The 26,909-nt window shown below is 41.5% G+C and overlaps 1 protein-coding gene across 1 annotated transcript in view; it reads left to right on the forward strand.

Moving 5' to 3' along the window:
* Positions 1-26,909, forward strand: part of MAP3K15 (mitogen-activated protein kinase kinase kinase 15) — a 148,107-nt gene that overhangs the window by 44,321 nt on the left and 76,877 nt on the right. The window contains 3 exon segments of the mRNA XM_060002728.1: positions 5,078-5,271; positions 8,747-8,915; positions 10,909-11,015. Of these exon segments, the coding sequence (XP_059858711.1) occupies positions 5,078-5,271; positions 8,747-8,915; positions 10,909-11,015 (470 nt within the window).

A 26,909-nucleotide genomic window follows, 5' to 3' on the forward strand; every position in this document is an offset into this window, starting at 1 on the left:
TATATACATCATCTTATGCAATTGTCTTTCAAACCAGTTAAGAAAGAAGAAATTAGCAACTATGTTGTCTCTTACAATTACCTGTATAACTAACTATACTGCATACTTTGTTTTTATCATGTGAATTAAAATTACTGTCTGGTGTCACTTGCTTTCAGCCTGAATAGCTTCCTTTAATATTTTTTGTAAGACAGGTCTGCTAGGAACAAATTATCTCAGTTTTTGTTTACCTGAAAATGTCTTTATTTCCCCTCAGATTTTCTTTCAGGTCCTTTATTAGGGTGTTGAAATTTTCTCTAGAGACTTTGTATACTTTGAGTGACGTTAGAGTCACCTTTATTTTTAGATTGATTTTTTTTTTTAAGGGTGCGCCACACGGCGTGCAGGATCTTATTTCCCCAACCAGGGATCAAACCCGTGCCCCTTGCAGTGGGAGTGCGGAGTCTTAACCACTGGACCGCCAGGGAAGTCCCTCGTCTTCATTTTTAAAAGATAGTTTTGCTAGATATAAGATTTTTAGTTCACTTTTTTTCCTCTCATCACTTTGAATATGTCGTCCTACTGCCTTCTAGCGTTCACTGTTTCTGATGAAAAGTCAGATGTTTTTTATTGGATTGCCCTTGTACACGGTAAGACACTTGTTTCTCTTGCTGTTTTCAAGACTTTGTCTTTCACAATTTTGACTACAGTGTATCTGGGTGTGGATCTCTTTGAGTTTATCCTACTTGGAATTTATTTAACTTCTTGGATATGTAGATTCATTTAATCAAATTTGTGAAGTTTTCAGCAATGATTTCTTTCAGGATTTTTCTGCTGCTTTCCTCTCCTTTCAGGACTCCCATTGTGAGTTGTGTTTGTTGGTGCACTTGATGGTGTCCCACATTTCTTTGAGGCTCTGTTCACTTTTCTTCATTCTTTTTTCTCTCTGTTCTTCAGTTTGCATAATCCCTATTGATCTGTCTACAAGTTTACTGATTGTTTCTTCCACTTAAATTTCCTGTTGGGGGCCCCTTCAGTGGATTTTTAATTTTGGTTATTATGCTTTTTAAGTCCAGAATTTCCATTTGCTTCTTCTTTGGTAATTCCTGATTCTTCATTGATATTCTGTATTTGATGATGCATGGTAGTTATACCTTTAATTTGTTAAGTGTGGTTTCCCTTAGTTCTTTGAACATATCTATAATAGCAGTTTTCAAGTCTTTGTCTCCAAAGTCCAAAAGGACCCAGGGGGTCCTTTCAAAGGCAGTTACTTGGTGCCTGCTGTTTCTCCTGTATACAGATCACACTGTCCTGTTTCTTTGCATGTTTTGTATTTTTTGTTGCTGAAAACTAGACATTTTAGATAATGTAGCAACTCTGGATACTGACTTTTCTCCCTCCTGCCTCTGGAACTTGTTCCTGTTTGCTGGTTTATTTGTTCAGTGACTTTGCTGGACTAGTTCAGTGAAGCCTATTTCCTCCAGTGTGCAGCCTCTGATGTCACTCCTCAGAAGGTGCAGCCTTGAACATGCACACAGCTACCCTCACCCTCCTATCCCCACCTGGGGATGACAGTGGTTATAGCTGGGCTCTCTTTGACTATATCTTTCCCCAGTTTCCCTGTTAAGTTTCTGACTGATCTTCCTCTATTGATATTACATCCAGTTGTTAGTCTCCCCTAATTGTTAGCTGATTGCTTTATTGTTTTTGCCAATCACCGGAGACATAAATGTTCCACAGTCTAATATCATTAACATTGGGCTTCTTTGCAGGGGTAGTTTTTAAAGCTGGTCTTTAAGATTCACTCTGACCGCAGGAAGCCTTTCATAACTCTCTCTTCCCCTGTTTCTCTTTGTTAAACTTCTAGCTTGTCTACCTTTCACCCATTGCTATCATGGAGCTACCAGCCTCCTCTTAATTTCTTGCCATAAAAATCTCCATTGTCTTTGACAGTGCCTGTAGGTTTGAACTTCTCCATGCTATGTTTCACATAAAGTCAGTCCCCTTAGGGAGAGCTGCAAAGCTCTCTGTTCTTACAGCATGCCTCTACCCTAGGCAGAGCCTCTGCACCACTGCTCCAGAGCTGGGGAGCGGGGAGTAGCAGCCTGCCCCTCTCAGAGTGATACCCTGCTATGAGTGGGGTGCTGGGCAAGGGTAGCAGTCCCTGATCTTCTCAGCTTGCCTCTCTTGGCATGGAACCTTTACCCTATGTGAGCTGGGACATAGATGATCAGGGCCCAGTATTCTTGGCCTGTTTCACCTAAGACAGAGCTTCTGCCATACAAGTGGGAACGCGGTGGAGAAATGGAGCCCTGGTCCTCTTGGCCATGCTTGCCTGGGATAGAGCTTCTACAGGACAGGGCTGTGGTGAATGAGGATGCTGGTGGCCTAGCCTTCCCAGGGAGAAACTGCCACCCGAGACTTGAAGCTGAGGGTGGGAGGGGGTCCCACCTTCTTGGCTATACCCATCCAGAGTAGAATTGTCACTCTGGGCTCGAGGGTAGGGGAAGAGCAGGTTATAGCTCAAATACTAGAGTCTCAGTCTTCTTATCAAGATTTACTCGATTTTCTCGAGTAAACGTTTCTCCATTTGCTGTATGTTCTTAAGACAACTTATAGAGACTTCAAATGGTTTTTAAAAAATATGTGTTACCAGTTATGTTTGTTTTTCTGGGGAGGGGATCTGAGGAGCTCAACACACCTGAGGCTAGCTCTAACTTTTTTTATCTTTTTTTTTTTTTTTTTTTTTTTGCGGTACGCGGGCCTCTCACTGCTGTGGCCTCTCCCATCACGGAGCACAGGCTCCGGACGCGCAGGCCCAGCGGCCATGGCCCACGGGCCCAGCTGCTCCGCGGCATGTGGGATCCTCCCGGACTGGGGCACGAACCCGTGTCCCCTGCATCAGCAGGCGGATTCCCAACCACTGCGCCACCAGGGAAGCCCCCTAGCTCTAACTTTTTGAAAATAGCAAACTCTATTTCTTCAAGGATTTTTTTTTTTTTTTTTTTTTTTACCTTCTGGACTTCACTGATTCACACAGCTCTTTTCTCCCTCTTAGTCTGAACTAGGAAATCTTTTACCGTAACTCGACCAATTTCAGGTAGAAGAACAAGCAATTTAACTTCTGAGTGTATAAATGGCATTTAATTTAGTTAACTTTAGCAACATGGCTTTCTTGTTATAGATGATGGAGAAATTCGTCTCTAACCTACCAAAACCTTACTTTGCTGGGCAATTTGAACCTGTCTTTGAGAATTTGAAGATATTACTAGAGGGGGAAGGGTCTTTGTTCCTCCCATTCCCCAGTTATCACCAACACACCAAAAATTTTGCTACTTCTCTTTGTAACAGACTGACATTTGTAGTTTGAGGTGTTTAACCCCAATATCTAGTGTCCACGGGGACAGCATCCAGCTGCTGTTTTGTAGCAGGGTAAGTACTTTCATCAAACCTATTATCAGGAATCATGAAACATCAGGAAGCTTAGTGTTAGAGAAGGGTTGGCCCACCACCTGTTTTGGGATGACCTGTGAGCTCACATTGGCTTTTACAGTTTTAAGTGCTTGGAAAAAATCAGAAGATGAATACTTCAGGACATACGAAAATATGAAATTCAAATTTGTGCCCATAAATAAAAGTTTTATTGGGACACAGCCATGCTCGTGTTTACATGTTGTCTGCAGCTGCTTTCATGCTGTAACAGCAGAGTCGAGTAGTTGCAGTAGAAATTATATGGCCCACAAAACCAGAAATATTTACCATCTGGCCTTTAACAGAAAAAGTTTGCTGACCGTCTCAAATATGGTTGAGTGGGGCATCACTAGTCATTTTTGCTTAACGAATTATTTTAGGGCCTAAAGACATGTCGTGACAGGACTACAGATGCTCTAGAAGGTACAAAAGAGGGAGATAATTGCAGGACAATTATTTGTATTTTGAATTTAGATAGAAATAAGAATGCCACCTGTCCTTGTGTAAGCAAATCTTATTCAAAAGGAAAACTTTAAAATGTCTGTCACATATTTGTTCCAAGCTAGTTCCCCAATGTGGAAAGTTTTCCCAAGACTTCTGTTTGATCTGAGGTTGTAGCATTCTGACAGTTGTCTCTGTGATGAACGAATTTCTTTTTAATTTAGATGAAACTGTGTTGCTTCTTTGACTTCTCATTCTTGGTGAAAGTGTACTTCCCAAGGTTATGTCTGCATTATGCCAAAATTCCTAGGTAACTCCCTTAGTTGAAAAAATTAAAGGGAAGAAGTCAGATGAATTATTTCTGGCACCGTGTAAGTTCTTTAAAACTTAGTGAAGATAAAGGAATTAGAGAGTCTGAAATTTTAACCTAGTTGCTTTTTATGACAGTATAGACAAAATATTGACTATGATAGAAGAATGTCACGTAAAAACATATTTTAGTCCACCAAATCTGCTAAAAACTGAGCATGGGCTTAATGCTATTTAAAGGTGGTGTTTATGCTTTACAAAGGATTACAATTTGACTATGAAGCATGATTATTCCATAGAAAAAACATACTGTTTTACTTGAGTATTGTTTGACAATATAAAAATTTTTAAACAGATCCTCTTTTTTCAAAACATCTCTGAGACTAATCATATTTAGTAATATCTGCTTCCAGCAAAACAGTTTTTACTCAACGAAGTTTATAAATAGTTCACCTGTGGTTAAATTATCAAATAACAAGGCTTTTCCACCTATGCTGAAAGAAAGAAAATAAGCCTTTACATTGTAATCCTTGGTTATCATTGGGCTGAAGTTCCCTCTGATTTGGGGGGGAGATGTAATGAAATGATGTAATTTCTGAGACTTAAAACCCTAAAATCTTTGCTGATGAAGTTCAGAAACATATACAGATCAGTTCAGCATTTGAAACCAAATTTTTGTCGTATGTCCACGTGTTAGAGCTTGTGAAATTGAGTGGTTTCCTGTTTTGCGTATGATAGATTCATAGTCATATTGTGCAAGTCGTTCATCGTCAGACATTTTCTCCTTTCCTGTCCCACCAAGGTTCCACCTGCCCAAGTCCACAGCTGTGCTTCTGCATCAATTATTTCGTGAAACATTTTTGTTTCTTTTTCCCAGGCATCTAGTGGAAATTATTATTTCATCCCGTATATCATGACACCATGCGCTGATTATTTTTGCTGCGAGAGTGACGCCCAGAGACGTGCCTCAGAGTACATGCAGCCCAACTGGGACACCATCCTGGGTCCGCTGTGTGTGCCCCTGGTGGACAGGTTTACTAGCCTCCTCAAGGACATCCATGTGACCTCATGGTAATTCCCATCAACCGTCAAAACGCTGGGAGCTTTGCCAAAATTTTCCTTTCACGTCCATGGAGGTGATGTAACTTCAAGAGACCTTAGTGCCCAGAGAGTGGGGAACCCCGACCAATTATTTTGAAGTCATCCCTGAATCCAGTGTTCCTTACTGTCTCACTAAGTTGGGCCGTTGAGGTGTAACCGAAAGAGAATAAAACTGGAGATGAGGTCAGGGTTGAGCTTGTGTTTGGCTCCAACTCCCAGTGTGACCTTGACAAATAACTTTTCTGTAGCTGTTTTCTCATCTAGAAAATAAGGAACTTAAGTCACTGATTTTCTTTCATGCTCTTTCAGCTCTGAGATTCTGTGTTTCAAGGTCATTTCTGAACGTGATTTCCTCCCTACTACCCATCAGCTGTTAAGGTTGTTAAAATGCGTCAGCAAAGTCATTCCAACCATAAGTCCTTGTGCTGTAAAAGTGGGGATGTACTGAGTCAACCTGAAGCCATCCTGACCTCAGCGTGTCCTGTGACGTGTTCTTGGTAGATTTATGTCGGAGAAAGTGTGGAGTAGTGATTCAAGAGTTGACAGGTTTGGGTTTGAATCCTAGCCCAGGCGATTCTTCACAGTGTAGCCTTGGAACAGTTAGCTCACCTCTTTGAGCCTCAGTGCTCAAGAAACCAGTCCTTAAAACATCCCTGTTCTAAAACGTGAAGGCAGAAAAATTATTCTACTTAACCAAAGGATCCAGTTTTGGGGTTTTTTTTCTTGCCTGTGGCCAATTTAAAGGATTTATTCCTGAAAGTTACATCTCAAGAAGGATTTGTCCTTCCAAAACAAATGAAAATCTGAAGCACTGGCAGGACAGACTTGAAATGTAAGGGACCACACGTCCCTGTGGCTTGCATTGTGGCTCCCCAAACTGTGGAGCGTTACTACTGTAGGGTTGGTGTGAGGTGCACACTTGTTAACAGTCTGTTCTCTTTTTCTATCCTGTCACCTCTCCTCTGGACACAGAGTTTCTGCTACAGATTGTAACGGGAAAAGAAGACTGGAAACCCAGACATATGTGACCACATGCCAACATAGAAAGCAAATGAGAGACCTTTTGCAGCACATCCCTGGAAAGCCTCTTTCAGTTCCCCCTTGGTAACTATTGTCTTATTGCACAGTGAACATTTTAGTGAAGCTCAGGGAGAGAACTCTCTCAGTATCATCTTTTCAGGTCTGACAAGGAAGTAGGCTAGCTTGAGTCTCCTAGATGAGCAAGGTCTTTGCAAGAAGTCTATTCAAGTTTGTTTCTCATTCACTTCATGTATGTTTCAGGAGGAAAACAACTCTTTTGATTTGGTTTAATTTCAGAGAACTTGAAATACCTTTTAGTTGATTCCACTCCTTGAACTACCAGATACCTGGCAAGGGTTAGTGAGAGGGTAAATGGTGCTTATGGTTTAAAACATCTGTAACAGGGGTGGCAGATAAATTTTCAGCTCAAATGCCAACTTTGATAGATTGATGAAGGCTACCCAGAGCCCTGTGAGGAAAAGGGGTTTGAAGCTATTTCTTTTTTTTTAATCTTTTTAAAAATTAATTAATTTAGTTATTTATTTTTGGCTGCGTTGGGTCTTTGTTGCTGTGCACGGGCTTTCTCTTGTCGCGGCAAGCGGGGGCTACTTTTCATTGCAGTGTGCGGGCTTCTCATTGCAGTGGCTTCTCTTGTTGTGGAGCATGGGCTCTAGGCACGCGGGCTTCAGTAGTTGTGGTGTGAGGGCTCAGTAGTTGTGGTGGGCAGGCTTAGTTGATCCGTGGCATGTGGGATCTTCCAAGACCAGGGCTCGAACCCGTGTCCCCTGCATTGGCAGGCAGATTATTAACCACTGCACCACCAGGGAAGTCCCTGAAGCCATTTCTAAGTCCACATTGATGAGCAGCATCTTCCCTGGTTACCAGAGGCAGAAATGGCTGCAAATTTATTACATATATGATGTCTCCAAGCCATACTTAATTCAGTGTTTTGTTCATTTACTTACAAGTTACCATTCTTATTAGGTTTCTTAGTTTATTAAAACTATTTTTCAGAATTACCCTTGAAAACAAGTCTAAACTAAAGTATAAATTTTTACTTGTCAGGCTGAACTAATAATACTTTAACAGCTTTGATGCCTTTATAGTCCAGCAGATGGACAATGGCTGTCACCCAACTTACTGACTCATTTGATTAATCGTAGAATTTTAAACATTAGTAGAATCTGCTAATTTGCTTATCATTGGGGTAACAAGCAATAGACAAATAAGGAAATAAAAATTAAAGCAATGCACAGATAATTTTATCAGAGCACTTTCTGTGGGACATCACTTAATTCCTGAAATGTTCATTGAGATCTTATTATAAGCATTGGACCAGGCTGTGTACGGTAAACACTTTTTTTGACATAGTTTTATAACTATTAAAAGTGACATTTGTTAGGTGTTGGTTTTCATTCTCTGAAGAGTGTTACTTACTGAACCTATTCTTTTTAATAAACAGCCTAATTTTACTGTCTCCAGTTAAAACATTTCAGCTGCTTAATGGGTTGACAGTATTACAGCTTGGCAATGCCCAGTCTCCATAAAAAAAAATTACTTGGAGTGTAGGCAACATATTTAAGTCAATCTATGGTCATTGTAAGTTGGCCTCTGTATACCAAATTCGGTCATTTTTAAAGATTTTAAACCAAATACCAGATACTAGCATTGGTTTTTGAGGGGCTATGGTGAGACATTCCAGTGTGGAATTAAACTGCTCGAAATGTTGTCATACATCCCTATTATTATCTAGACACCCACATGAAGGAAGTTTTACATCTTATATTTGCTTACAGAAAAGACTCTGGCTGTCAAAAATGACAAGGGGAGTAGGGGGTAAAAGGCCGAGGTTGCTCGTAAGCGTCCAGGCACGGCTTCTTGGATTGCTCGTGGACACATCCAGGTTCTGGCTCTCGACCAGCTGCAGAAAGCTTTGTGATTACTAGCTGGGGACACCTGATAGATACATTTTAAAGAAGTTCTCATTTTACTCTGTTTCGTGGCTTTGGAGTTTTGTTCAGCTTTGTGAAAAATCTCTTAATCGTGGGGGAAATTACTATTCAAGTAAGGTACTTTCTTGTCTTCTTTGTGTTTGAAAATACCAGAGAGAGGGGGATGGGCTGGGGTGGGTAGCAAGTCCTGTGGGTCATCCAGATACATATGGGGTCAAGTTTGAAAATATTTTCAAGGTCATAATGAACTGATATTTCTTTGTTACTGTTTAGTGGTGAGTTTTTGCAGAATGTCACTCACAAGTAGGACGTGTCTCCTGTTTGGGGATGCAGGGAGTCTGAGGTCTGGGCGAGACCCCCATGTGTTAGCCTAAGTCCTGTCAACGAGAACCAAGTTTGTTTGAGCTGCTAAGGGCAACACAGTCCTGGATGCACATCGATGCGACTGGAGGTTTTCTTGTTTTCCTCTCCAGTGCTTATTACAAAGAAACCTTGTTAAATGACATCCGGAGAGCCAGAGAGAAATACCGGGGTGACGCACTGGCTAAGGAGCTGGCTCGCATCAAGCTCCGCACGGACAATACCGAGGTCCTGACCTCAGACATCGTCATTAATTTACTGCTGTCCTATCGTGATATCCAGGTATGAAATATGCTTGTCTGAGGCTATCACACTTCTTCCTTGACATGAGGAATTTCTCATATGAAGTACTCTTACACTAGGTGTATGGTTAGGTAACTGTTTTACAGACAAAATAGGGATGTGGCTAGGTCATAGGTCACCTCGCATATCTGTTGTGGTGGAAATATTGAAGAAGGCCACTCCAGCAAGATCTCAGAAACAGTACTGCTTAATAAAAGGAATTAGAACTGAACAGTTTATATGCACTTTGTGTTAGGCGTTGTTCCAAGCCCTTTGCAAGTCCTAATTCACTTAATTCTCTTCATAAGCCTATGGGGTATACACTTGGATTATCTCCATTTTACAAATGAGGAACATGAAGTACAGAGAAGTTAAGTAACTTGCCTAAGGTCACACAGCAGTTGGCAAAGTCAAGGTTCAAACTGAGGCTACCGGCTCTGTCCTCTTTGCTCTTAACTCCTCTGCTACTTCCTTTAGGCCTTTGTCACTTCATTCTTTGTTTACCACTACCTATTAGTGGAAGGGACAGCAGGAGTAGGAGAGGCAAGTCCAGGACCCAGGGAATGCCGGGGTTTTTTCTAAGACAGGTGACAGAGGCTTCTGGAGAGTTCTTGAGACAGGGTTTGTAGAATATGGTACCATGGAGGAAATCAGTCGTTTCCTCCCTCCAAGTTTAATGCCGTGGAGCCATTTCTAAGGATGTCTTGCCTTCCTTTCCTTTGGAGGAACACAGGGCGATGTACGTAATCTGCAGAACTCTACAAAGCCATATTGGATGTTGTTGGCCACGGGTCTTCAAATCTGAACGAGAGAGGCTTCCATTTACAACCTGAACCAAGAACAGAGTCAACCACTTAAGGAACTCGTGCCCCTGGTGATAAACAGATGCATCTAATTGATTTTAATAGCAGATGCTATTAGGAATTATGATGGTTAAATTATGCCCCATGGAACAAGAGAATGGGAATGACCTTTTTTGAAGTTTTTCTTCTGTTGAGTTGCTGGCTTCCTTCTGCCCTTGCTTTCACGCATCTCTCCTCTTTATAACCTTCCGTTGGTGGGACTCTTGGGCTCAAGGGTGAGCTAGAAGCTTCTTGCAATACTCTGCCTTCCCTATCCCTGGGTAGCAGCGTTGAGGTGTAAAGCCACAAAACAGACGTGAGATTTCAGTGGGAAGTCCTCATCTGCTAACTGTGGCTGGCTGTCAGCGAGTTGGCCCGGAACGATTGTAAGCCCGACTGAAATGGTAGCAGATGGCACTGCTCAGAGGGGACACAGCTCAGACAAACACAGTAGCAATTTCTCCCTGGGTAATTATTGCAGTTTAGAGCTGTGGTTCTCAAGCGGGGGACATGTGGCAGTATCTGGAGACATACTTGGTTGTCACAACTCGAGGAGGGAGGGGGAAGTGCTCCTGGCATCTAGTGGGTCAAGGCCATAGATGCCACTTAACATCCCACGATACACAGCAGAGCCCCCACCATAAAGAATGATCCAGCCCCCAAATGTCAGTAGTGCCAAGGTTGAGAAATTCTGGTTTAGATGAATGTGATTGTTTCTGACAAAATAGGAAGGATTGGGGTGTTCCCCCCCTTTGCATGGCAAATAACTGTAAGATTTCGTACATGTTTATGTCCCGTTCATTTTAACCCACAGCCCTGCTGGTGTTAACTCTCCTCCACTCAAAACGTGGTAGCTTTTCCTGGCTGCTGGGCTCATTTGTTTTGTTTTATCGTCTTTGAATCTAACTTCCTTTCCTCGGTCCTTTTGTGACCTCTGATAGCAGGGATTCTTTCTCTGTCTTCTCTCTCATCCACCTTGTTGTTTTTAATCTCACTGCTATTCTTTTAAGGGCTTTAACGTCACTAAATGTTGCCTGTAGGGAAAGGCTTGTATTTAAATGCTGAGGCGGTCTCATGTTCGTAACTGTTCAGAAAAACCTGCAAAGAGCTGTGTTTCCTGCCTTTCTCACCTTGAGACCTCTTGCCAACAGGACTATGATGCAATGGTGAAGCTGGTAGAAACACTGGAAATGCTGCCGACGTGTGATTTGGCTGACCAGCATAACATTAAGTTCCACTATGCATTTGCACTGAATAGGTAAGAGTGATAATGTGCGTATAGAGTTTTGAAATATGCCAGCTGTTAAATTGTCTCCTTCTTTCATTCAGCCCTCATTGAGTATGAGCCAGATCATGAGCTGAGTGCTAAAGTTAAGAAAATGGACAAGGCATGATCTTAACCTTCAGGGACTTTGTCTTTGGAACATATATTCTAGCTCTGAGATCAGACATGTAACTAAATCCATACAGCTCAGAATGATAAATATCTTAATGAATATCAAAGCATAATAGAGGGAGGAAGGCATTTTGCTTTGGGGTTTTAAAGAAGCTTCTCTGGGGTCTTTGGGGCTGGGTTTTTTTCCCCCAACATCTTTATTGGAGTATAATTGCTCTACAGTGGTGCGTGAGCTTCTGCTGTATAACAAAGTGAATCAGCCATAGTTACACACATATCCCCATATCTCCTCCCTCTTGCGTCTCCCTCCCACCCACCCTATCCCATCCCTCTAGGTGGTCACAAAGCACCTAGCGGATCTCCCTGTGCTATGCAGCTGCTTCCCACCAGCCATGCATTCTACATTTGGTAGTGTATATAACTTCATGCCACTCTCTCACCTTGTCCCAGCTTACCCTTCCCCCTCCCCGTGTCCTCAAGTCCAGTCTCCACGTCTGCGTCTTTATTCGTGTCCTGCTCCTAGGTTCTTCAGAACCATTTTTTTTAGATTCCATATATATGTGTTAGCATACGGTATTTGTTTTTCTCTTTCTGACTTACTTCACTCTGTAGGACAGATTCTAGGTCCATCCACCTCACTACAAATAACTCAATTTCGTTTCCTTTTATGGCTGAGTAATATTCCATTGTATATATGTGCCACATCTTCTTTATCCATTCATCAGTCAGTGGACACTTAGGTTGCTTCCATGTCCTGCCTATTGTAAATAGTGCTGCAATGAACATAGTGGTACATGACTCTTTTTGAATTATGGTTTTCTCAGGGTAAAGGCCCAGTAGTGGGATTGCTGGGTCATGTGGTAGTTCTATTTTTTGTTTTTTAACGAACCTCCATACTGTTCTCCATAGTGGCTGTATCAGTTTACATCCCACCAACAGTGCAAGAGGGTTGCCTTTTCTCCACACTCTCTCCAGCATTTATTGTTTGTAGACGTTTTGATAATGGCCATTCTGACTGGTGTGAGGTGATACCTCATTGTAGTTTTGATTTGCATTTCTCTAATGATTAGTGATGTTGAACATCCTTTCATGTGTTTGTTGGCAATCTGTATATCTTCTCTGGAGAAATGTCTATTTAGGTCTTCTGCCCATTTGGGGATTGGGTGGTTTATTTTTTTGATATTGAGCTGCATGTGCTGCTTGTATATTTTGGAGATTAATCCTTTGTCAGTTGCTTCATTTGCAAATATTTTCTCCCATTCTGAGGGTTGTCTTTTCGTCTTGTTTATGGTTCCCTTTGCTGTGCAGAAAGCTTTGAAGTTTCATTAGGTCCCATGTGTTTATTTTTGTTTTTATTTCCCTTTCTCTAGGAGGTGGGTCAAAAAGGATCTAGCTGTGATTTATGTCATAGAGTGTTCTGCCTATGTTTTCCTCTAAGAGTTTTATAGTGTCCGGTTTTACATTTAGGCCTTTAATCCGTTTTGAATTTATTTTTGTGGATGGTGTTAGTAAGTGTTCTAATTTCAGTCTTTTACATGTAGCTGTCCAGTTTTCCCAACACCACTTATTTAAGAGGCTGTCTTTTCTCCTTTGTATATTCTTGCCTCCTTTGTCAAAGATAAGGTGACCATATGTGCGTGGGTTTATCTCTGGGCTTTCTGTCCTGTTCCGTGGATCTGTATTTCTGTTTTTGTGCCAGTATCATACTGTCTTGATTACTGTAGCTTTGTAGTATAGTCTGAAGTCCAGGAGCCTGATTCCTCCAGCTCCATTTTTCCTTCTCAAGATTGCTTTGACTATTCGGGGTCTTTTGTGTTTCCATACAAATTGTGAAATTTTTTGTTCTAGTTCTGTGAAAAATGCCATTGGTAGTTTGATAGGGATTGCATTGAATCTGTAGATTGCTTTGGGTAGTAAAGTCATTTTCACAATGTTGGTAATTCCAATCCAAGAACATGGTATATCTCTCCATCTATTTGTATCATCTTTAATTTCTTTCATCAGTTTCTTATAATTTTCTCCCCACAGGTCTTTTGTCTCCTTAGGTAGGTTTATTCCTAGGTATTTTATTTTTTGCAATGGTAAATGGGAGTGTTGCCTTAATTTCTCTTTCAGATTTTTCATCATTAGTGTAGAGAATGCAAGAGATTTCTGTGCATTAATTTTTTATCCTGCTAGTCTACCAAATTCATTGATTAGCTCTAGTCGTTTTCTGGTAGCATCTTTAGGATTCTCTGTGTATCATATCAGGTCATCTGCAAACAGTGACAGTTTTACTTCTTCTTTTCCAATTTGGATTCCTTTTATTTCTTTTTCTTCTCTGATTGCTGTGGCCAAAACTTCCAAAACTATGCTGAATAATAGTGGTGAGAGTGGGCAACCTTGTCTTGTTCCTGATCTCAGTGGAAATGGTTTCAGTTTTTCACCATTGAGAACGATGTTGGCTGTGGGTTTGTCATATATGGCCTTTATTATGTTGAGGTAAGTTCCCTCTATGCCTACTTTCTGGAGGGTTTTATCATATGTGGGTGTTGAATTTTGTCAAAAGCTTTCTCTGCATCTATTGAGATGATCATATGGTTTTTCTCCTTCAGTTTGTTAACATGGTTTATCACATTGATGGATTTGCGTTTATTGAAGAATCCTTGCATTCCTGGGGTAAAACCCACTTAATCACGGTGTATGATCCTTTTAATGTGCTGTTGGATTCTGTTCGCTAGTATTTTGTTGAGGATATTTGCATCTATGTTCCTCAGTGATATTGGCCTGTAGTTTTCATTTTTTGTGACATCATTGTCTGGTTTTGGTATGAGGGTGATGGTGGCCTCATAGAATGAGTTTGGCAGTGTTCCTCCCTCTGCTATATTTTGGAAGAGTTTGAGAAGGATAGGTGTTAGCTTTTCTCTAAATGTTTCATAGAATTCGCCTTTGAAGCCATCGGGTCCTGGGGTTTTGTTTGTTGGAAGGTTTTTAATCACAGTTTCAATTTCAGTGCTTCTGATTGGTCTGTTCGTATTTTCTGATTCTTCCTGGTTCAGTCTCGGAAGGTTGTGCTTTTCTAAGAGTTTGTCCATTTTTTCCAGGTAGTCCATTTTATTGGCATATAGTTGCTTGTAGTAATCTCTCATGATCCTTTGTATTTTTGCAGTGTCAGTTGTTACTTCTCCTTTTTCATTTCTAATTCTATTGATTTGAGTTTTCTCCCTTTTTTTCTTGATGAGTCTAGCTAATGGTTTATTAATTTTGTTTATTTTCTCAAAGAACCAGCTTTTAATTTTATTGATCTTTGCCATCGTTTCCTTCATTTGTTTTTCATTTATTTCTGATCTAATCTTTATGATTTCTTTCCTTCTGCTAACTTTGTGTTTCTTTTGTTCTTCTTTCTCTGTTTTCTTTAGGTGTAAGGTTCCTTGTTTATTTGAGATGTTTCTTGTTTCTTAAGGTAGGATTGTATTGCTATAAACTTCCCTCTTAGAATTGCTTTTGCTGCCTCCCATAGGTTTTGGGTCATCGTGTTTTCATTGTCATTTGTTTCTAGGCATTTTTTGATTTCCTTTTTGATTTCTTCAGTGATCTCTTGTTCATTTAGTAGCGTAGTTTTTAGCCTCCATATGTTTGTGTTTTTTTACACTTTTTTTCCTGTAATTGATATCTAGTCTTATAGCATTGTGGTTGGAAAAGATACTTGATATGATTTCAATTTTCTTAAATTTACCAAGGCTTGATTTGTGACCCAGGATATGGTCTGTCCTGGAGAATGTTCCATGAGTAGTTGAGAAGAAAGTGTATTCTGTTGTTTTTGGATGGAATGTCCTATAAATATCAATTAAGTCCATCTTGTTTAATGTAGCATTTAAAGCTTGTGTTTCCTTATTTATTTTCATTTTGGATGATCTGTCCATTGGTGGAAGTGGGGTGTTAGAGTCCCCTACTATTACTGTGTTCCTGTCGATTTCCACTTTTATGGCTGTTAGCATTTGCCTTAAGTATTGAGGTGCTCCTATGTTGGGTGCATCAATATTTACAATTGTTATATCTTCTTCTTGGATTGATCCCTTGATCATTATGTAGTGTCCTTCTTTGTCTCTTGTAATAGTCTTTAAAGTCTGTTTTGTCTGATATGAGAATTGCTGCTCCAGCTTTCTTTTGATTTCCATTTGCATGGAATATCTTTTTCCATCCCCTCACTTTCAATCTGTATGTGTCCCTAGGTCTGAAGTGGGTCTCTTGTAGACAGCACATGTATGGGTCTTGTTTTTGTATCCATTCAGCCAGTCTGTGTCTTTTGGTTAGAGCATTTAATCCTTTTACATTTAAGGTAATTGTCGATATGTTCCTATGACCATTTTCTTAATTGTTTTGGGTTTGTTATTGTAGGTCTTTTCCTTCTCTTGTGTTTCCTGCCTAGAGAACTTCCCTTAGCATTTGTTGTAAAGCTGGTTTAGTGGGGATGAATTCTCTAAACTTTCGCTTGTCTGTAAAGGTTTTAATTTCTCTGTCAAATCTGAATGAGATCCTTGCTGGGTAGAGTTATCTTGGTTGTAGGTTTTTCCCTTTCATCACTTTAAGAATGTTCTGTCACTCCCTTCTGGCTTGCAGAGTTTCTGTTGAAAGATCAGCTGTTAACATTATGGGGATGCCCCTGTATGTTATTTGTTGCTTTTTGTTGCTGCTTTTAATATTTTTTCTTTTTATTTAATTATTATTATTTAAAATTTATTTTTGGCTGCGTTGGGTCTTCATTGCTGCATGCAGGCTTTCTCTAGTTGCGCCAAGCAGGGGCTACACTTCGTTGCTGTGCGCGGGCTTCTCATTGTTGTGGCTTCTCTTGTTGTGGAGCACGGGCTCTAGGCACGCGGGCTTCAGTAGTTGCAGCACACTGGCTCAGTAGTTTTGGCTTGCAGGGTCTAGAGCACAGGCTCAGTAGTTGTGGCACGTGGGGGTTAGTTGCTCTGCGGCATGTGGGATCTTCCCGGACCAGGGCTCGAACCCGTGTCCCCTGCATTGGCAGGCAGATTCTTAACCACTGCACCACCAGGGAAGTCCTGTATTTAATTTTTGATAGTTGATTAATGTGTCTTGGCGAGTTTCTCCTTGGATTTATACTGTATGGGACTCTGTGCTTCCTGGACTTGATTGACTGTTTCCTTTCCCATATTAGGGAAGTATTCAAGTATAATCTCCTCAAATATTTTCTCAGACCCTTTCTTTTTCTTTTCTTCTTCTGGGACCCCTGTAATTCGAATGTTGGTGAGTTTCATGTTGTCCCAGAGGTCTCTGAGACTGTCCTCAATTCTTTTCGTTCTTTTCTCTTTATTCTGCTCTGCAGTAGTTTTTTCCACTATTTTATCTTCCAGGTCACTTATCCATTCTTCTGCCTCAGTTATTCTGCTGTTGATCCCTTCTAGAGAATTTTTAATTTCATTTATTGTGTTGTTCATCACTGTGTGCTCTTTAGTTCTTCTAGATCCTTGTTAAACGTTTCTTGTATTTTCTCCATTCTATTTCCAAGATTTTGGATCATCTTTACTATCATTATTCTGAATTCTTTTTCAGGTAGACTGCCTATTTCCTCTTCATTTGTTAGGTCTGGTGGGTTTTTGCCTTGCTCCTTCATCTGCTGTGTATTTCTCTGTCTTCTCGTTTTGCTTAACTTACTGTGTTTGGGGTCTCCGTTTTGCAGGCTGCAGGTTCGTAGTCACCCTTGTTTTTGATGTCTGCCCCCAGTGCGTAAGGTTGGTTCAGTGGGTTGTGTAGGCTTCCTGGTGGAGGGGACTGGTGCCTGTGTTCTGGTGGATGAGGTTGGATCTTGTCTTTCTGGTGGGCAGGACCACGTCCGGTGGTGTGTTTTGGGGTGTCTGTGAACTTACTGTGATTTTAGGCAGCCTCTCTGCTAATCAGTGGGGTTGTGTTCCTGTCTTGCTAGTTGTTTGGCATGGGGTGTCCAGCACTGTAGCTCCCTGGTCATTGAGTGGAGCTGGGTCTTAGGGTTGAGACGGGGAAGTTGGTGAGAGCTCTTTCTGATTGATATTAGATGGGGCCGGGAGGTCTCTGGTGGACCAATGTCCTGAATTCGGCTCTCCCACCTCAGAAGCTCGGGCCTGACAGCCGGCCGAAGCACCAAGACCCTGTCAGCCACACGGCTGGAGAACGTGGGCTGTGAGTTGGGTGTCAGCCACTGCCCTTTTGTAGCTCTGTCTCAGCTGTCTCCAACGGTCACCCACATACATTGGGTTATTCCAGCATTCCTCAGAGCTTGCACATGCCGGTCTGGGATTTGTAGATGTCCTCCTGATACTCTTCATTGAAATACCTTGCATTCATGGTGATGAGAGATATGCTAACAGTGTTGGTTCTCTTCAGTTCAGAGACTAGGACAGTCTGAGCCTTCATGTGGCCACGTCAGGAGCAGCTAGCTAACGGTCCCAAAGTGATAACATGTCACATTCCAAGAAGGCTTTCTGCAGCGCCCGAGCAGTAGTCCCAAGCAGCCGCTCTGCTCAGCTGCCGCACTCTGACCGGGGAACTCGGTGGGACCCTTAAACGAGGATTTCTGTTGGCCCTAGAGCCTGACTTGCCCACCCAGGCAAGGAGCTGAGGAGAGCATCTCCCAGCCCCATCTCATCAGAGGAGCGGACACCTGGGTGGGGCTGGCTTGGTTTTTTTTTAATTAATTAATTTATTTGGTTTTTAAAATTTTTGGCTGTATTGGCTCTTCGTTGCTGTGTGTGGGCCTTCTCTCGTTGTGGTGAACAGGGGCCACTCTTCATTGTGGTGCATGGGCTTCTTATTGCAGTGGCTTCTCCTGTTGCAGAGCACAGGCTCTGGGCACACGGGCTTCAGTAGTTGTGGCTTGCGGGCTCTAGGCGCACAGGCTCAGTAGTTGTGGCACACAAGCTTAGTTGCTCCATGGCATGTGGGATCTTCCCGGGCCAGGGATCGAACCCGTGTCCCCTGCATAGGCAGGAGGACTCTTAACCACTGTGCCACCAGGGGAGCCCTGGGGCTGGGTTTTTATGATTTAGTAAAAAATTGCCTCATGGGCGGGATAGAATGTGGGATGGGAGTGGTGAAAAGGCCGTTCCACTTGGCCAGAAGTGTGAGCAGATAGTTCTTCATGTGCATTTTGCCTTCTGGGAACATCCAGAACATGAGATGTAGGTGAAGTAAATGTCTGCAGTGAGCAGAGTATGGAGGGTGGGACCGTGTCTTGAAAGGACCTTGTGTACACAAGTAAGGAGCTGAGAGTGTCTTGTAGGCTGGGTGGGTGGGGGCAGGTTTAACAATAGGATTAACGTTGTATGATGGGGAAAGAGGGTGCTGTCTTTATGTACTAGTATAATCTGAACTTTGGAGTACAAATTACTGGGCCAGGTAGGGTATGTGAGACTTGGAAATTCCTGCCTGGAGACCATGAACCTCAAAAGCTTATTGCTAGGGGTGTCAGCTAAGATGCTGTAGTAAAGAGCCCCCAGATGCAGTGATGTAAATCAGATTGAAATTTCTCTTTTACATAGCAGTCTAGAGGTGAGTGGGCCAGGCTAGTGGCATAGTACTGCCCCAGGAGTTGTTCAGGGACCTAGCTTCTGACCATTTTGTAGCTCTTTCATTCCCAGGAGTGTTGTCCTCTTCCAGTTGAAGCTAGGTCACTGCTACTCTGTGTTCCAGCCTAATGAAAGGAGTAAAGAGTAGAAGCCCAGGGCAAGCAGTTTCCTTTAAAGCAAGTAGAATTGGCACATGCCACTTCCACTGACATTCTGTTGGTGAGAACATAGTCACATGATCCCTATCTAGCTGTAAGGGAAGCTGGGAAATGTAGTCGCTAGCTGGGTGGCCATGTGCCCGTTCAAACTCGGCTACTATGGATTTGGAGGATAACTAGGAGTCTGACACATCCAATTTCACAAAATCTGAGCTGCCTAAATGTCTTAGTCCTACAGTCACTCTTCCTCCCCAGTAAGATACAGGAGGAGGGGTGGCATTAGGGGAACATGGTGAGAACCACGCCCAAATACACTTCCCACTGGGCCTGTCCTCTGCTGGGGCTAGGAATTGGTCATATTTGAATCACATGGCAAAAAACTCTGGGAGGATATTCAAACACGGCTTGAGAACCAAAGAGTTCCGGCACCTTCTTATCAACCTTCCATGGCCAACATCTTCCTCAGGGAATGAATATAGTGAGGGTCGACGGTAACCCGAGTTAGAGGACTTTTGGGTCTGATTTCTCAGAGGCTTTTCTTTGCTTCAGCAGCTGGGTTAAGCTATAGATTGTGGACCTGCCACTGGCAGCACCTGCCCGGCAGCAGCAACACAGAAGCCCATGGCTTCGGGTTTCTTGTGATGCATATGAGGCTACGTCTCTCTTTTGTATTGAAGTGTGTAAAATGCACAGACAGTGAAATGCGTAGATCTTTATACAAATTGATGAGTTTTAATAGATCTACACATGTAAACAACACCCCTATCAAAATATACAACATTTCCAACCCCCCCCAGAAAGTACCTTTGTGCCCCTCTGCAGGTAGTCCCCACCCCTCCATAGGCAGCCGTTATTCATATATTGTAACCTCTGTCTCCATAGATGAGTTTTTCCTGTCCTTCAACTTCGTATAAATGCAATCACACAGTACGTACTGTTTTGTGTCTGGCTTCCTTCACTCAGCATTGTGTTTGTGAGATTCGTCCATGCTGTTGGATGTGTCACTAGTTCATTCTTTCTCCTTGCTGTGGAATATTTCATTGTGTGGATATGCCACAAGTGATTTATCCATTTTACTGCTGATAGACCTGTAGGTTGTTTCCAGTTTGGGGATACTAAGAACAGTCCTGCTGTGAGCATTCTTGTGCATGATGTTTGCACACATACGGACACATTTCTGTTGGGTACGTAGCACGTGCTTGTGTCCTGCTGTACTAGATACTGGCAAATAGTGGTACTCGGGATTTGGATTCTTTTTGGCGGAGGGGTTCATGGTCTCTATGAAAATGTGCTTTCTCTCTCCCCAGCAGTCTTTAAACTCAGCATCTCAAGGCAGGGAACATTGGGAAGGGCATCTTCCTTAAGCCTGAAAAAAAAAAGTTTTGTAACTCTCTTCCCCCAGAGTAGTGGGTTCTGCTTTTATTTATACTTAAGTTATACTTGGTCGGTCCTTGACTTAACAAGGATTAATGACTTATCACTGGTGAAGTTTCTGGAAGAATGCCTGGCACACTTTAAGTGCTATTTTAAAAAATGACTCATTAAATTAAAACTAAGAGGGCTTTTTAAAGTGCTCATCACCAAGTCTTTTCCCGGACCAAGCAGAGATAATGGTTGTCAAGCAGAACGAAATTATCTGATTACCATCCACTCAAAGTAATGAAAGAATAAAACATATTTCGAAATGGAAAATCAGTATCTAAGAGAACCGGGTGTGGCAGGATGAAGTGATTCCTAGAGGGTACATGTTTCCCATTTGGAAGCAGAATGGCTGGGATTGCTTGCCAGATAGACACCTTTCTGATGATGGGTGTTTTCCTTCTAGTCTGCTGGCTCCCTATTAGACAGTCCTTCTCTTCACTGCCAGGAGAACAGTCACCACAAATATGTATATTGAAGTTGGCCTCCTCAGTGCCAAGAACCTCATTTTCTCCAACCAATGAGGGATTTTCAGTAGAATTGAAATATTTGCTTCACTTATACATGGAATCTGATCCTGAATTTCACATCTTTGCTTTAGGTATAATTTGGCCAGCTGTCAGCAGAGTCACAGGATTTCACATTTGGTGCAGTTTTGAGAAAGTTTATGGAGATACCGTGATTCTGTAAAGGGAATATAGTGATGGGCAAATAATGAATTTTCCTGCATTACAGTTGACCATTAACTCTTAGGAAGTGGAACAAATGATGGCCATCAGTGTTACTAAAAGTTGACAGTAATGAATGATTTGACCCTTCCTGTATTAGGCAAGGGCTCCCTGTATTAGGAAAGCTGCCTTGAGTCGGCATCTTTTCCTGGTAGGTTCCCTTTCACTGCCTTAGAAGCCCATTCAAAGCTACTTCAAGTTTCCACTGAGCTGTTAAATTGCTTGCCTCCCAATGGCATGGAACCTTTATGAACAGTTTTCAGTTGCTGTTACTTTTACAGACAGGATTTTATTAGATATGCTAATGCAGCCAGAAGATCCTGACCAGGGATCCAGGCAGCAGGCAGAGGCATGGCCTGGAAGAAGAATAACAGAATCAAAGTCCTGGGTTTAAAAATAACAAAACTCACCTGTCTCAAAGCAGGAGTGTACTCATATTCTACTCCCTGCATCTTTGGGTCCAGACTGCCAGCCCTGGCAAAATTGAACTCATTGAATTACTCAGCAATGGAAGGGAAACTGAATGTGTGACACATTTATTGGAATATGATGTGTCTCTCTGTAAGTGAGTTAAGGGGAGTGATGGAGAGAGGAAGATACTCTGTGGGCCCTGGAAACGTGTGTGGGGGGGGAATATTAGATGAAAGTTACTGAATCCAGCCCACACCAAAGGGTCTGCAGGCTTGTTACAGAACCTACAGCAGTCAGCTCATCCTTGGCCTCTGGGGTGCCCAGCCAGGTCATTGCTCAGGTGGAGGGACGGTGAGAGCTTGTTGTCTCTGCAGTAACCACCAGCCTCCTTTTGTTTTGGTTTCTTTTGTTTATATTCACTGTGTGATCTCGCCATATATTTATCTAAATAGCCATTTTTTATTACATGTTTGTAAAGAGTAGGAAAATGATGACATCACCCTACTTTTTTTCTATTTTTTTTAATTGAAGTATAGTTGGTTTACAATGTTGTGTCAGTTTCAGGTGTACAGCATAGTGATTTTACATACATATATATGTATATATACACACACATATCTATGTATATATGTATATGTATTTCCATATATATATTCTTTTTCAGATTCTTTTCCATTATGGGTTATTATAAAATATTGAGTATAGTTCCCTGTGCTATTCAGTAGGTCCTTGTTGTTTATCTCATTTATATATAGTACTGTGTATCTGTTAATCCCAAACTCCTAATTTATCCCTCCCCACCTTTTCCCTGTGGTAACCATAAATTTGTTTTCTGTGTCTGTGGGTCTATTTGTGTTTTGTAAATAAGTTGATTTGTATCATTTTTTTAGATTCCACATAGAAGCAGTATAATGTGATACTTTGTCTGGTTTACATAGCCCTACTTTTATAGTTTATTTGCCTTCAGCTACCTAAAACCATGTTGCAAAAGAAGGATACATATTTGTGGTGATTGTTTCCCTGGCAGTGAGGAGAAGCACAAAATCTGTGAATTTACAAGGAATCATGTAGTCCAGCGGTCCCCACCCTTTTTGGCACCAGGGACCGGTTTCATGGAAGACAGTTTTTCAATGAACCAGGGAGGCGGTGGGGAAGGGTGGCGGTTCAGGCGGTAATGTGAGCGGTGGGGAGCGGCAGATGAAGCTCCACTCACTCGTCCACCGCTCACCTCCTGCTGTGTGGCCCGGTTCCTACCAGGCCAAGGACCGGCACTGGTCCACGGCCTGGGGGTTGGGGACTCCTGATGTAGTCTAAATCCTTTATTTTAGAGAGGGGGAAGAAAGAAAGGCAAAGGCCCAAAATAAAATAGCTGGTCAATAAGAGCTCTGGGACCAGAGCGCCCCAATTTTAGCACAGTGCTCTACATACACTAATTTAATCATATCATGGCATAATCAGTGAAACTCTTCCCAGAAAGCTTTAGCTTATATTTTGTTTGCCCAATGGGCAACTAAAATACGCCATGGGCCTCTTGGAATTGTAGGGCCATACTGTTGTATGTCCTACTTTTTCATGTATGTTGAGAGCATCAGACAGTAGCTGAATATTGAAGCCACTTTCATAATAAACACTTTTTATACCAAAAGACCAGTTGCTTTTTTTTTTGAGAAGTGGACCATCTTATTATCTTCTGAGCAGTGGCCTGGCCAATAATACATATTTTCCTTTTGGAACATATTTATCCAAAGAACTTACATCTGTCCTCCTTCCTCCCCGCTGGCCTCTTTGAGCCTATGTTATCTACCTTTTCTGCCAAATTCCTGCTTCAGTTCCCTTTCTTTTGTCCTTCCTTCATTTACTGACTTAGTTGTGTGTCAGTGGAAGGGCTTTGTGCTAAAGGAGAGAGCTCGTTAGGCGTGACTCAAGTTAACGTGTGATTTCGGAATGTAGTCACGTGTGTATGTATTACATACTTGAACTTATACAGACAGGTGAACTTGTTCTCTCCATATTAATCATGCTGCAGTGCTCTGCCCTGGACAATGCTGCCATTATTCAGAATATCATTGTATCATTGGGGGGGATTTTTTCCTTTCGGGATTGCTTTAAGAGTCAGCTAACACGGTATATGGGAAATCAGTATCATTACTGTGGGCTTTGAAGGCAAACAGACTTGGGTTTGAATTCCAGCTCCTATACTTAAGTCTTATGGCCATGGCCAAGCCACTAAATCTCCTGAAGCCATACCTTCCTCATACGTGAAATGGGATACTAACACCTACCTTGCAGTAAGCTTTCCAGGGAGTAATCCTGGCAGGAAGCAGGTGTCTGGCTGTGGCTGAGGCTGTGACTATTACTGTGTAGCTTGGTTACCCGTATTTTTACCAAGTTTAAGAGAAAACTTTTGACCATTTCCACATATCAAAACTACCAGGAAAGTACAGAGATGTGCCGCCAAGGAAGATAGTTTACAGGAAGAAGTTTCATAAAGCAATGTTGATAAAAGTGCTGTTAGCACGAGAACATCGCTGGGATGAGTAATGGTCCTCTGAGGTGATGATTTTGAATGAGACAGGGTTTGTTTGAGTAGAAACAATATTTGTAGAAAAAAGAATAGTGTTTAGTAAAATTCAGAGTTGATTATAACAGGTTTTTCAACTTTGCACTAGTGCCAACTGGAGCTGCGTAATTCTCCATCTTATGTATTGTAGGAAGTTTAGCAACCTCCCAGTCTTTCCGCCCTAGGCGCCAGTAGCAACCCGACCCCCAAGTTGTGACAACCAGAAGTGTCTACAGACATGGCCAGGTGTCCCCTAGGGACACAATCAGCCTTGCGTGAGACCACTGCTTTATAGGGAGTCATTCTGGTTGTGAAAAGAGCATATGCTTTGATGTTTGAATCACTTACCAGCAATATGATGTTGACAAGGTAATTAAACTCCTTAAGCCTGAGTTTGCTCATCTGTAAACCAGGTTGGAGATCCCTATGGTGTGGATTAAATGAGATACACCACATGCAGGTGGCCTGCACAGCCCCTGGCAGCTAGATGGCTGTTAATAAAAGTTCGGTTCCTTCTTCATTTATCCCCTCCTTTTACTTCTTAATTCAAATGGGGAGGTTACCTAGTGTGATATAAAAAGATTACAGAATGTCTATCAAAATTCTGTGCATTTTCCACAGAAATAGGAAAAAAATCCTAAAATTCGTGTAGAACCTCACAAGACCCCCAAATAGCCAAAGCAATCTTGAGAAAGAAGAACAAAGCTGTATCATACTTCCTGATTTCAAACTATATGTATTACAAAGCTATAGTAATCAAAACGATATGATACTGGCAAAATGATACAGACACATAGACCAGTGGAAAGAATAGAGAGCCCAGAGATAAGTCCACACACACACAGTCAACTAATCTTTGACAGGGCACCAGGAATACATAACGGAGAAAAGATAGTCTTTTCAATAAATGGTGTTGGCAAAACTGGATATTCACATGCAAAAGAATAAAATTGGATCCTATCTTATACCATATGCAAAAATTAACTTGAAATAGATTATAGATTTATATCTAAGACGTTAAACCATAAAACTTCTAGAAGAAAACATAGGGAAAAACTCATTGACATTGTCCTCGACACTGATTTTTTTTGGCTGTGACATCAAAAGCACAGGCAACAAAAGCAACATAAACAATAAAAGCAAAATAAACAGTTGGGACTACATCAGATTCAAATGCTTCTGTACAGCAAAAGAACCATCAACAAAATGAAAAGGCAACCTACTGAGTGGGAGAAAATATTTGCAAATCAGATACCTGATAAGCAGTTCATATTCAAAATATATAAAGAACTCACAGGTAAGTGTTGGTGAGAGTGTGGAGAAAGGGGAACACTTGTACACTGTTGGTGGGAATGTAAATTGGTTCAGCCATTATGAAAAACAGTGTGGAGGTTTTTCAAAAAATTAAAAATAGAACTACCATATGGTCCAGCAACCCCACTTCTGGGTATATATCCAAAGGAAATGAAATCAGTATCTCGAAGAGATATCTGCACTCCCCTGTTCATTGCAGCATTATTCACAATAGCCAAGGTATGGAGACAACCAAAGTGTCGGTCAACAGATGGCTAAAGAAAATGTGGTGTGTGTGTGTGTGTGTGTGTGTGTGTGTGTGTGTGTGTGTGTGTATGTGTATGCAATGAAATATTATTCAGCTGTAAAAAAGAAGGAAATCCTGCCATTTGTAAAACCATGGATGTACCTGGAGGACATTATGCCAAGTAAAATAAGCCAGACAAAGGAAGACAAATATTGTATGATCTCATTTATATGCAGAATCTAAAATTTTCAAGCTTATAGAACCAGATTGTAGAATGGGGATTGCCAGGGGCTGGTGGATAGGGAAAAATGGGGAGATGTTGGTCAAAGGGTACAAACTTTAGTTATAAGATGAATGAGTTCTGGGAAAGTAATGTACGGCATGGTGACTATACAGTTGGTAATACTGTATTGTATACTTGAAATTTGCTAAGAGAGTAGATCTTAAGTGTTCCCACCACACAAAAAAGTAACCATGTGAGATGATGGATGTGTTAACTAACTTGTGGTAATCATTTCACAATGCATACATATATCAGATCATCACATCATAACTCCTGGAGTGGGGGAAAATTGCAGAGGAGTCAACATAGCAGATGTGAGGTGACTTACTGGCTTAGTCTGTCGAAATTATGGCTATTTAAAGTAAATAAGAAAAACTACTCGTAATTTAGCCAAAAAGTTGCCGATTGCTCTTTTTTCAAAGTGGTATTGGAGTATAGTTGATTTACGATGTCGTATTAGTTTCAGGTGTACAGCAAAGTGATTCAGTTATACATATACATATATTCATTCTTTTTCAGATTCTTATATAGGTTATCACAGAATATTGAGTAGAATTCCCTGTCCTATACAGTAGGTCCCTATTGGTTATCTATTTTATATATAGTAGTGTGTGTGTGTTAATCGCAAACTCCTAATTTATCCCTCCCCCTGCATTTTGTTTTCGAAATCTGAGTCTGTTTCTGTTTTCTTTGTTTTGGCTGAGTAATATTCCATTGTATATATGTTGCCCATAGCTCTTAGCTGACTAGGAGTTGGTTGTCTAGAGAGCATTTAACTTTGGAGTGGTTTGAGAAATATTTCAAAACGATTCTGCTGTTTACAGCCCACAAAACCATGGACAGAACCACTGTGGAAGAAATGAGGTTAATGGGAATTAATGAGATGGTTTTAAGAATTAAATAAGAATATCATAAGTAAAAAAAAAAACTTATCACAGTTCCTGGGACATAGGAGATGCTGGATAAATGTTAATTTCCCTTCTATTTCCCAGCAGAGAATCCCAGCCCCCAGTGTTGTGTCATCTTCAGTGATGGTATTTGGGGAAGGCTTCTTGGGAAGAGCTAGGATCTGGAAAGTCATTTGGAGTAACACGTGGAACTTAGTGACTGACT

The sequence above is a fragment of the Delphinus delphis genome, chromosome X, assembly GCF_949987515.2.
Source record: "Delphinus delphis chromosome X, mDelDel1.2, whole genome shotgun sequence".
Classification (NCBI taxonomy): domain Eukaryota; kingdom Metazoa; phylum Chordata; class Mammalia; order Artiodactyla; family Delphinidae; genus Delphinus; species Delphinus delphis.